General features: G+C 28.7%; 1 protein-coding gene and 1 long non-coding RNA gene across 2 annotated transcripts; one reads left to right on the top strand and one right to left on the bottom strand.

The window, feature by feature from the left end:
• The first annotated feature begins 4,509 nt into the window (after positions 1–4,509).
• LOC123260590 lies at positions 4,510–7,050 on the top strand. Its single transcript, XM_044721771.1, has 4 exons — positions 4,510–4,621; positions 4,897–5,484; positions 5,854–6,137; positions 6,217–7,050. Exons 1-4 carry the CDS (start codon positions 4,510–4,512, stop codon positions 7,048–7,050), a joined length of 1,818 nt encoding a protein of 605 aa, XP_044577706.1.
• Positions 7,051–9,558: 2,508 nt separating this feature from the next.
• On the bottom strand, positions 9,559–10,907 carry LOC123261623. The gene is made up of 4 exons (XR_006508701.1): positions 10,815–10,907; positions 10,498–10,723; positions 9,772–9,875; positions 9,559–9,628 (listed from the first exon to the last, which is right to left on the bottom strand). It is a non-coding gene; the product is annotated as an uncharacterized LOC123261623 (long non-coding RNA).
• Between the last annotated feature and the right edge of the window lie 1,400 nt (positions 10,908–12,307).

The following is a 12,307-nucleotide window of genomic DNA, read 5'->3' as shown; positions in this document are numbered from 1 at the left end:
AATGGCACAGATAAATCCGTACATCAGCCCGGAATCCTCTGATGACCATCCCGAAGTTATATCTCGAAACCAGGTGTTTTCCTCCGTAGGTTTTCATCGGGAATGGCACAGATAAACCCGTACATCAACCCGGAATCCTCTGATGACCATCCCGAAGTTATATCTCGAAACCAGGTGTTTTCCTCCGTAGGTTTTCATCGGGAATGGCACAGATAAATCCGTACATCAACCCGGAATCCTCTGATGACCATCCCGAAGTTATATCTCGAAACCAGGTGTTTTCCTCCGTAGGTTTTCATCGGGAATGGCACAGATAAACCCGTACATCAACCCGGAATCCTCTGATGACCATCCCGAAGTTATATCTCGAAACCAGGTGTTTTCCTCCGTAGGTTTTCATCGGGAATGGCACAGATAAACCCGTACATCAACCCGGAATCCTCTGATGACCATCCCGAAGTTATATTTCGAAACCAGGTGTTTTCCTCCGTAGGTTTTCATCGGGAATGGCACAGATAAACCCGTACATCAACCCGGAATCCTCTGATGACCATCCCGAAGTTATATTTCGAAACCAGGTGTTTTCCTCCGTAGGTTTTTTACACGCTTTATATTAGCTTCACTTGTATGTCAGTTTGTCAGTATGTAACTCTCCGTGGGTAATTTGCGCGCCTGAATATTTTTGATAATCAACAAATAATAGTTTAAAAAAACTAAAAAATCACGCTTTTATAAATAAACCAAACTAAAAAGTAAAAAATAAATAATAGTTTAAAAAAACTAAAAACACGCTTTTTATAGAAAACCAAACTAAAAAATAGAAAATAAATTTTAATAAATTTAAATTAAGAATAGTGTTAAAAATTTCAATAAATATAAATTAATAATAGTGTAAATAAAAAAAATGTATTTTATTTTAAAAAAAGCGTGGGGTGCATGGTGTCAATAGTTATAAATATTTTATTGACAGATATGAGTAGAGTGATTATCATTTTGATATCTTAAAAAGCACCCCACGCTTTTTTTAAAATAAAATACATTTTTTTATTTACACTATTATTAATTTATATTTATTGAAATTTTTAACACTATTCTTAATTTAAATTCATTAAAATTTATTTTCTATTTTTTAGTTTGGTTTTCTATAAAAAGCGTGTTTTTAGTTTTTTTAAACTATTATTTATTATAATTTAAATTGCTTAAATTAACCGCTGATAATTCGCTCTAATTTATTACAGATAAATTGTGTTATTTGTGCATTTATTTCACCGCTTTTACAGTGCCGGCAGAGTGTTCACCCACGTGTCAACCGGTATCGCTTGTGCTAACCACGCTGTGTATTATAAATCCGCTTTTATTTAAACAATCCGCTATTTAACATATTAAATATAACTTGTATTTAGTGTAAATAAATTTATAGTTTTAATTTTGATAATTATTTACGCGTTTTAATTGAGATATCCAAACCTAAACCTGATCCCCGCTTTTCCGCTCTTTCAACATTTTTCACTAGGCAACACTACAATACTTAATACTAACCCACTAAATATTTCCCCGGATTTTACAGATTAAAATTTATATATTTATTTCCCAAAATTACTATTCCATCCATCCCAACTTAATTATAAATCCTAATTCCAAATTTCAAATTAAAATCATTAACTAATTTATTGCCGTGGTCTTAATAATATAACAATAAATATTTAATTACAAGAGGTCTTCGTATCTTGAATTAATAGATTAAAATCTATTGACAGAGGTCTTAATAATCTGCCAACAACGTTTGGTTACTTCCGAGATTTTACCAATTAATTTTTCCAAGTTTTAACATTAAATTTACTTAATTTATTTTACCAGAATTTATTAAATATTTTATTAGGTCGTTTATAATTTTAGTCCGAATTATTTTCCCAGAATTTAAGAATTATTTATTTAATTAAGAACTCAATTTTTATTAACTAAAAATTCATCAATTGATTTTGTTTGTTTTATTTTGACTAAACTATTTTACTTGTCCTTGAATAACCGAGTTTTATTTTACCTAAATTAATTTTACTTTCTATTGTGTTTGGTTGAAAAACTAAGCATTTATTTTATTTTATTTGAGGATTATATTCTGCCTAGCAACACAGTAAGATTTTAGTCTCGACCTTGAGTGTCCTCTACTCAGCGCTTCGCGCGGGACAAGATGGCTGACGCTCTTGCTCGGTCTTGCGTCTCTGTCACAAGTTTTTGGTGTAATTTTTTCTCTGACGAATTTTTACCAGTTTTATTTTCTACTTTCAATTAAATAATTTACATTAACAATTTTAGTGATTTTGACTGATTCTAATTTTATTATAAACAAATTTTATTTTGAGCAATTAAATTTTTATTATAATTTATTTTACTGATTTAAATTAATTTAACTTCAAATGATTTTACTAAAACTTCTCTAAAACGTTTTACTGATTTTACTTTATGCAATTAATTAGATAAATTCATTTAAATTCAATTACCAAAGACAATTTGTTTTACCTGGCACCGAAGTCATTAATTGACCAACCGAAATTATTCCTAGTAAAGTCAATCCAAACTCTGCCTACGTAGTAAATTAATGAACCAAAATAATTCCAGGTTTCATTAATTAAATATTTAGTAGTTTTATTTCTAACTTGTTCTTAAAATCATTCTTAATTTTATTCTGATTTTGCTTCTGGACTTGTCTCGATTATTCTTAAATTTATTCTGAATATTATGTTAAATAAATTCTTAATCATTTTCTGATAACATTCTAAGTATTTCTGATAAATAAATTCTGAATAAATGAATTCCAAATAATATTTTAAGTAAATTCTAGTGACTCAATTCTTAATCTAATGATTGTGACCGAACGCGAAATGGCGATGACCTTCAGCCGACTTGAGTGCCTGGCTGACGCCGCACCACCGAGAGATTATTTAGACATAATATTTCCCCCACGGAAAAAATATATATCCTAGGATATATCTCTGAAAGATATATCTCAGGATATATGCCCGGATATATGCTAGGATATACCCAATTTTGCCGAAAAGATATATGATGGAATGTCATATATCCTAGTATATATACCACCACAGACTGTCAAGTATATATACTGAGATATATTTTTAAGATATATCCTAAGATATATCCTGGATATACATTTCAATCGCCCCTGGTCTTATTGCGCAGATATATCCGAAGAGCACAAGCTAAGATATATCCAGATACATGCAGAATATATACGGAATATATCCCGAGATATATATGCAAGATATATGTGGTATATATATAGTATATATCCTGGTTATATATTAGGGTGATTCAAAAAAATCGAATATTTTTTTTTTAACTTTCGAAATTGAAAAGTTGGTCTCAGGCACCTCTAGAAAATTCTCACCAAATTTGAGCTCTTAATATTGATAGGAAGATTATCCTCATCACAGTTTTACATTTTTCGTTAATCTTTTATAAAAAAAATCATATCTCATTATCAATCAATTTTTTAATCACATCTTTATACATATTTTTGTAGGAAATTGAATGATCTACAAAAAAGATCTGATATGTATAAGCGATTACATTGACCATTTCAAAGATATCCGAGATCAAAGTTCAAAGAATTTATCAAAAAAAAATTTTTTTTTATTAATTTCCTACCACATTGGAAAATAATAATTGTCAAATAAATATGCAATATTTTTGTAGGAAATTTAACGCTCTACAAAAAAGGTTTGATATGTTTAATTGATTACTCCAACCGTTTAAAAGATATTCGTATCCGAACCCCAATGCTTTCTGATTTCAATAATTTTTTAATAACTTTTTCAAATTTATCTATTAAATTCATGACTTTTTGAAATTTTTACGAGAATTTTAGCTTATGTTAATAAAATTAAAGTATTTTCTTTGTATTTAATTTGTTTATAAGTATATAATATTTTCCAATCAACTTTTATTATAGATTTTTTTTTATTTAATTTGCCTTTAAAATCACGACTTGCTATTTTTAACTGGTTTATTAAAAATTTTATTTTAAATTTCTTCCCCATAAAATTATTAATTAAATATATTTTTTCGGTTAATCTGAGCATTTTATTTTAAACATTGGTAGTTCTGTTGATCAACTTATCGTACTAGCGCCATCTACGATTGTTTCTCTATGCTGTTATGTACATTTCTACATTGCGTACATAATTTTTAGAGTTCCTGAATAAAGTCTTCTAGTAGTGATAATCAAATAATAGCTAACTGTTATATATTATTTAATTTCATTGTTATTTATTTTTTACACATCTACAATGAGTAAGGAAATACCTTTAATTGGTATACCTATGCCAAAAATTCTTGAACTCAAGTTACCAACGCTGAAAGAGGTTATGTGTGTATTTGTGTGTAACAAAAAACCTGAAACGGAAAAAATCACCAGCACAAAAAAAAAAGCAATCATTATTTCAGAATGAAATCAAAATTTTATTTGACATTGTTAATCAAAAATCTTTAAAAATGCTCGATGATCGTATTAAAAAATTATACTTAAATCAAAAAAGAGAATTCATTCATAACAATGTACATCCATCGAATACAAGTGGAGATCAGATGGATGTAGAAGAAAGCAGTAAGTATCGATCACAAAATTATTATAATACTACGAATAATAATATACAAGTAAATAATTCTGTATTATAAATCTTAATTATTTTTAATTTACTCAGTTAGTTGTTTTTTAGTTTTTCTTTGTATTAATGAAATATGTTTTATATATTACACTGTTCATGATGCGAAGTATTAGAAAAAACTTTACAATGTTAAAATTTTTATGAGTAATTTTGAATTTTCCAAACTTTTAATTTTTTATTCGCTTAAGAAAAAAATAAAAATATTTTTTTATAGGTCCAAGTCAACCTTCAACATCAAGCCAGACGATAATTGCTAGTGAAAAATCAGAATTATTAACAACAAAATCATTAAGTGAAGCTACGAATTTCGGTTCGGATTTGGAGTATGATCCTTCAATACAAATGAAGCGACCAAAAATTAATATTTTAACTCCAGAGCTGATTTCCGCACTTGACAGAGCTAATGTCAGCAGTAGAAATGCCATGTTTATTATAGCTCCCATTCTGACAAGCGTTGGTATCAATATAGAAGATACAACTCTGAGTTATAGTACAATTCAACGAACTCGTATGATGTTCCGCAAAGACTTAGCTCAAGGATTAAAAAATGATTTTAAAACACACGACAAATACGTCGTGCACTGGGATGGAAAAATACTACAGGACATTACTGGATCTAAATCCGTCGATCGGCTTCCAATCCTCCTTACAGCATTTGGTATTGAACAATTACTTGGAGTGCCAAAAATGGACTCTGGAACTGCAGAGAATCAAACATCGGCTATTTTAAGGACTTTGAATGAATGGAGTCTTACTCGCTATATTAAAGCGATGTGTTTTGACACAACTAATGTTAATACAGGTAACAAATCAATGATGTTTTATTATTAGCAAAATTGTATTGTTATTTTCTCAGTTCAATTTTTCTTAATAAAGCTATTAGCCCACAAAAACTAGTCAATTTTATTATGTCCGGCTAAAATAGCTGAAAACAGCTTATAAAAATTTTATTTCGAAAAATACCCAACCGGTTATTTAAGAATTATAAAGCAACTGAAACTTTGGTTTGTTTTTGGCAACAATGAATTCAAGCAAAATAAACTAGTTTCTGTGGACTAATACTTTTGGATTCAGCAAGAAAGTATTTTGACTTTTTCATTAATTTCTTCTTTAATTTTAAACTACTACAGTTTACCAATTTTAAAGATAACTTTTTACTTTTACTATACAGGTATTCACCGTGGAACATGTGTTGAAATTGAAAAAGCTCTGGGAAGAGAATTAATTTACTTACCATGTCGCCATCATATCTATGAAATCATTTTACGAAGTGCGTTTGAAGTATATTGGCCGGTATCGTCAGGACCAAACGTACCAATATTCGGACGATTTAAAAAAGAATGGGACAAAATAGATAAGACCAAATATAAAGCTGGTATTGAAGATACTATTGTCGCTGATACTCTTTCAAATAAAAAAAATGAAATATCTAGTTTCATTAAAAAATGTTTGCAAGTATGGTTAAGTAAAATTTATAAATATAAGATAAAATTATCAATTCGTTATGTAAATTTGACTGATTTTTTTTTGCTAGTTAAAACAAGCACGAGATGATTACAAAGATTTCCTGGAACTGTCACTTGTTTTTCTCGGAGAAATGCCTCAAGATCAAGTTTATTTTAAATACCCTGGTGCAGTACATCATGCGAGATGGATGGCGAAGGCCATTTATTGCTTAAAAATATTCATTTTTAGAAATGAATTTGTACTGACTTCCAAAGAATTGAATAGTCTGCGGAAAATTTGTATTTTTATAGTCATGGTTTATTTAAATGCTTGGTTTTCAACGACTTCTGCGACTACAGCTGCTAACCATGATTTAGAATTCTTAAAAAAACTTATTGAGTATAAAGAAATAAATGCTTCAATATCTTCCGCGACTTGCCACAAAATGACTCTTCATTTGTGGTATTTAAATGATGAACTTGCCATTTTATCATTGTTCGATGAAACCGTTCCACTTGAAATGAAAAAAAAAATTGTCAAAGCTGTAAAAACTCGTGAAGCTATGAATCCTAAAGCTAAAAAATTTATAATTGATCAAAACAACCTAAACTTGATAATGCAGAAAGACTTGAGTGACTTTGTTTCTCAAAAATCTTTGAATCTGTTTAAAATATTTGAATTACCATACGATTTTCTAGATCTTGACATTGAATTGTGGTCTTCTGATGACAGTTATCGAGAAAATCAAAATTATTTTAAACAATTAAAAGTTGTAAATGACGTTGCAGAGCGAGGAGTGGCATTAATAACCGAATACAACCAATGTTTGACTAAGAATGAAGAGCAATTTCAATATTTGTTGCAAGTTGTCAAAGAACATCGAGAAAAATATCCTAATTACAATAAAAGTCAATTTATGTAAATAAAGCCTAAAAAAATGTATTTTCGTAATGTAATTTATATTTTCCTTGATTTTAAGTTGAAATAAATCGCTTACATATAATAAATTAAAATTTTTCCTTTTTAACTTCCCGCTAAAAATCTCAGATTTTAAAAAATCGGGAAGTTATTGTTTTTACCCCGTTTTGCAAAAATCGAGTTTTCATCAGATCTCGACGTTTGAAGGTCACAGGAAGCTTCCCTGACCACCCCCGCGATGTTGTCACTATGTCTGTATGTATGTGTGTGTGCGCGTGTGTGTGTGTGTGTGTGTGTGTGTGTGTGTATGTGTGTGTGTGTGTGTGTGTGTGTGTGTGTGTGTGTGTGTGTGTGTGTGTGTGTGTGTGTGTGTGTGTGTGTGTGTGTGTGTGTGTGTGTGTGTGTGTATGTGTGTGTGTGACTATGTGACTCGCTTATAACTTTTGAACGACTGAACCGATCGGAACGAACTAAACGGCGTTCTAAAGAGTTCCCCTGAACTTAGATTTCCTGAGAATTTGAACCGATTCGGACCGATAGATTCAAAGAAATCTTGAAAAATCTCAAAAAAAATAAGAAAAAAATCATTCTTGAAAGTGTTTTTTTTGGAATATCTTTTAAACGGCTCTATCGATCAACTTCAAAAACTAATCCGCTCTTAAGCTTAAAAAACCACGCCGAACGCCGCCAATCCGGTCAAAATCGGTTGATTTGTTTGAGAGATATCGTGAACGAAAGAAAACCGAAAAAAGTGTTTTTTCGGGATTACTCCGAAATTTTTGGTTCGATCAATGAAAACCTGAAAATAACTTATGAGGATGATAAAACTGCGTCGAATGCCGCCAACCGCGTGAAAATCGGTTCATTCATTCAAAAGTTATTGCGATTTGAAAATCAAAAAAATAGTGTTTTATTAAACTTCTATCAAACTTTTGAGCTCGAAGAGCTGAAAAGCATACAAAAGCTATTTTTTTGAGCTCGGAGAGCTCAAAATAATACACAAATTGTATTTAAGAGCTCGAAGAGCTCTAAAACGTCATAAGTGCAATTTCAAGCGTTTAGGTATAGAATTGGCGGGAAGTTGCAGGGATGGCCTTCAGGGTCAACCGTTTTCCTAATTTTTTATTTATATGTATAATGATATTTCTAAAATAAGAACCTTTATTCCTCAAAAATAGATTTTAATTTATCTCTAAGTAATAAAAACAGACGTATAATTCTCTTTTTCTAAAAGTAAAGCTTCTTTACATCCATGAAAAAGGTTAAAAAAAGATTAAAAAACTTTAATTCAATTAATATAAGCTAAAATTCTCGTAAAAATTTCAAAAAGTCATGAATTTAATAGATAAATTTGAAAAAGTTATTAAAAAATTATTGAAATCAGAAAGCATTGGGGTTCGGATACGAATATCTCTTAAACGGTTGGAGTAATCAATTAAACATATCAAACCTTTTTTGTAGAGCGTTAAATTTTTCTACAAAAATATTGCATATTTATTTGACAATTATTATTTTCCAATGTGGTAGGAAATTAATAAAAAAAAATTTTTTTTTGATAAATTCTTTGAACTTTGATCTCGGATATCTTTGAAATGGTCAATGTAATCGCTTATACATATCAGATCTTTTTTGTAGATCATTCAATTTCCTACAAAAATATGTATAAAGATGTGATTAAAAAATTGATTGATAATGAGATATGATTTTTTTTATAAAAGATTAACGAAAAATGTAAAACTGTGATGAGGATAATCTTCCTATCAATATTAAGAGCTCAAATTTGGTGAGAATTTTCTAGAGGTGCCTGAGACCAACTTTTCAATTTCGAAAGTTAAAAAAAAAATATTCGATTTTTTTGAATCACCCTATTATATATATCAATCGTCCCTGGCCTAATTGCTCGGATATATCCAGTGAGTACAGGCTAAAATATATCTCAAGATATATGCAGAATATATCTTAAAATATATCCTGGATATATACTTCAATCGCTCATGGCCTTATTGCGCAGATATATCCAGTGAACTCAGGCTGAGATATATACCAAGATATATGTAGTATATATCCCGAGTTGTATGCAAGATATATGTAGGATATATATAGAATATATCCCAAGATCTATGCAGAATATATCTTAAAATATATCCTGGATGTATACTTCAATTACCCATGGCCTTATTGCTTGGATATATCCAGTAAGCACCGACTGAGATATATACTTGGATATACATTTTAATACAATTGCAGTGTTAATATTGGACAATAATTTTGGTCATTTTTGTCTGATTATATTTTGTTCAAAGTAAAGATGAATATGTCGTTAAGTTAACTGAAGGAAATATTTTTTATTTATACTTTGTTGAAACAAGTTGTTTGTTTGAGTTGTTATTAATTTAAAAAGAATAATTATAATTAAGATAATATTACTTATATAAGTTAACTACAAGAGATATTATAATAGTAAGTAATCTTATGAATATCTGTAAATCTTATGAACTTTTTTTTTTTTTTCATAAATAAAATCATGGTCCTTTCCATTATACTTGTGGTTTATCACTTTCTTGTAACAGTTTTTCAGCTTTCTAGAACAAAAAATATAATTATTGTTATTATTAACCTGTTTAATTATACTTACTATTAATCATTAATTTATTATTTTAATCATAAATTTTATAATTATTATTGTGATGTATCAATTACTTTTTTTTTTTTATAAAATACGTACTTGCTGTTGCTCTTTCAGTTTACTTCTTGCTTTTCAGCATGTGTTATTGACGGCTGTTCCAAAGGGGCCATTTTTTAAATCATTATACCTTTCTTGGACTGCTTCTGCAGTGTATGTATGTATATATATATTATCATTATTATTATTATTATTATTATGATTATAAATTTTTAGGTTTAAAAATAGAATTTAATTTTTCTCATCAAGTATAATTTTTTTATGGTAAATTATTGATTAATTATGTAAACAAATCTATTTAAAATAATTAATATTTTCATATAATACTTTTATAATAATTAGGGAAGAAATATAAACTTCAAATATTTTAGTGGCATTAATATTTAATAAATATTAAATAAATTTTTTCAATCATTGTTTTAAAAATTAAAAATTGTTTACTCAAAGAAACTTTATACTCATCAAATTCATTCAAATTAGGAATTACATTAGTGAAGACTTTATTTACTTTTAATTTCAATTATAGTCTCTTTTATTTTACCTTATCAATTAAACATAAAATATTAAGTTATTAATTTAGCTATTCTATCAAAATTTGGTTTATATCGAATGTGCAGTTGAAACTGATTTAATTAAAAATATAATTTTCAATTATAAATTTCCAAATAATAAAATCAAAACAGCTGATCCAAGGTTTTTCAATTAATCAGGTAACAACGTTTATATTGAAAAATAAATAAATATTTTTATCAAAAAATTATACGGTACCTTTAATCAGTCTCAGAAGATTATCGTCAAGTGCATCATACTTCACCTCTTTTTTTTCAGTATTTTTAGAGGCGCCTCCTTTGTAATTACTTTTCAAAAGTATTTCTTTAGGGAAAACTGATGCCAGTAACGACGCAGTCATAGCTGCAAAAGAAGGCTTACTTTTAGCATCATTCCACTGCTCTCTACTGATCCATACTCCCGATCCTTGATGACCAAGTTCTTTCTATATTAATACAAAAATTCATTTATTCTAAGATTAATTATTTTTAACATAATTTTATTGTAAAAAAATATAATTTTATATACAAACGTACCAGTTTTGGTGATTTGCTTTGTTTTAGTTTCTGTTTCTTCTGGTCTGTATCACAGGTATATGGTGAAATGACTGGGCGTTTATTTCTTTGAGATTCTTCTGAAAAAAATCAAAATATTATTAGTATTATAAAGTAAAAATTTATAAATTTAGATACTTACCGCTCATCAAATTATCTTTACTTGAATGTCCATGCTCAGCCTTAGATATCAGTGTCTGTGTAGTTAAATAAATAGCAGAATTAACTTAAGCGACAAATGAATCTTAATTAGTAACATTCTGGGTATACATATGTAATTTATACAATATTTTATCGTATAAATTGAGTGTAATTACAGGGTTATTGAGATCCTCTGTTATAGAGAGCACTACCACATCGTTTGAATCTTTTTCATCACCAGTTATAGAAAAACGCAACTTCTTTTTTGTACTGTCCACTTCTCCGTCCTTTTCTTTTTCAATTTCCTTAATATCATTATCGCTGGAGCTATCATTTATAACTTCAACTGGTTTTACTGACGGACCAGGAGATTTAACACCCTCAAGCGCATTCAATTTTTTTTCTAATGTCTCTATAGATTCTGTAACAATTAAAGGAAATATTAAAAAATTCATTCCACAAAAACTAATACCTAATATCATAAGGAACATTCTTACTAGAGATATCAATGACCATAGCATGATAGCATTTCCATCCACCTAATGGCATTTTTTAGTGTCATGCCATTCTACAACGTAGACCGTCAGTGGGTCATGATTTTCTTGGTGGAATTTATCCAAGTCAAAATCTTTGATGTGGCGTACGTTGATGCCTACGGTCATTGTCTTGTCATCATCTTCACCGACCCATTTAACCAATGCCCACTACTTAGTTCTGAACAATAAAATATTTATTATTCATAAATTTAAAAAGAACATAAATATATTAACAATAAATAAATTATTAAAAAATGACAAATATCAAATCAATAAATTGATAAATAAACATTGATTTATAGTTGTAATTTTTAAAGGTTAGATATGATTTTTGATCATTGTTACTAATTTTAAAACTATAACAATTAAAGTTAATTTAATTCATTGATACCTTTTATTATTGCTCATTGCTAATAAAACAAAAAATCTTCGCTGGGAACTTAATATCTTTTGCCGTCTAAAACCTTCGAGTCGAGTAGCACCCCAGAAATTATTAAATGTTAAACGGAAAGCCTCGTGTTCAACGCAATATCCGCCATTTTTATTTCCATTTTGGCGGCAAATTGTGACAATATATCCACTAAACGGTAAGCTATTATATTTACAAGAACTTTTTGTTACACTAAATATTTATTAACAATAATTGTAATTCTTTCAATTTATTATAATTACTTTCGATAAGTTTGATTTTAATAAATTAATCAGTATGGCACTTTACTAAGCAAAAGTTTAAGTTGGTACTGAACTGACAACTGTTTTACTTACCAATTCTACTTTATCAACTCAGAAATGTTTTTC

The sequence above is a fragment of the Cotesia glomerata genome, linkage group LG3, assembly GCF_020080835.1.
Source record: "Cotesia glomerata isolate CgM1 linkage group LG3, MPM_Cglom_v2.3, whole genome shotgun sequence".
In the NCBI taxonomy this organism is placed as follows: Eukaryota; Metazoa; Arthropoda; class Insecta; order Hymenoptera; family Braconidae; genus Cotesia; species Cotesia glomerata.
The sequence above is the reverse complement of the archived record's forward strand: the minus strand, read 5'-3'. Positions and strand labels throughout refer to the sequence as shown.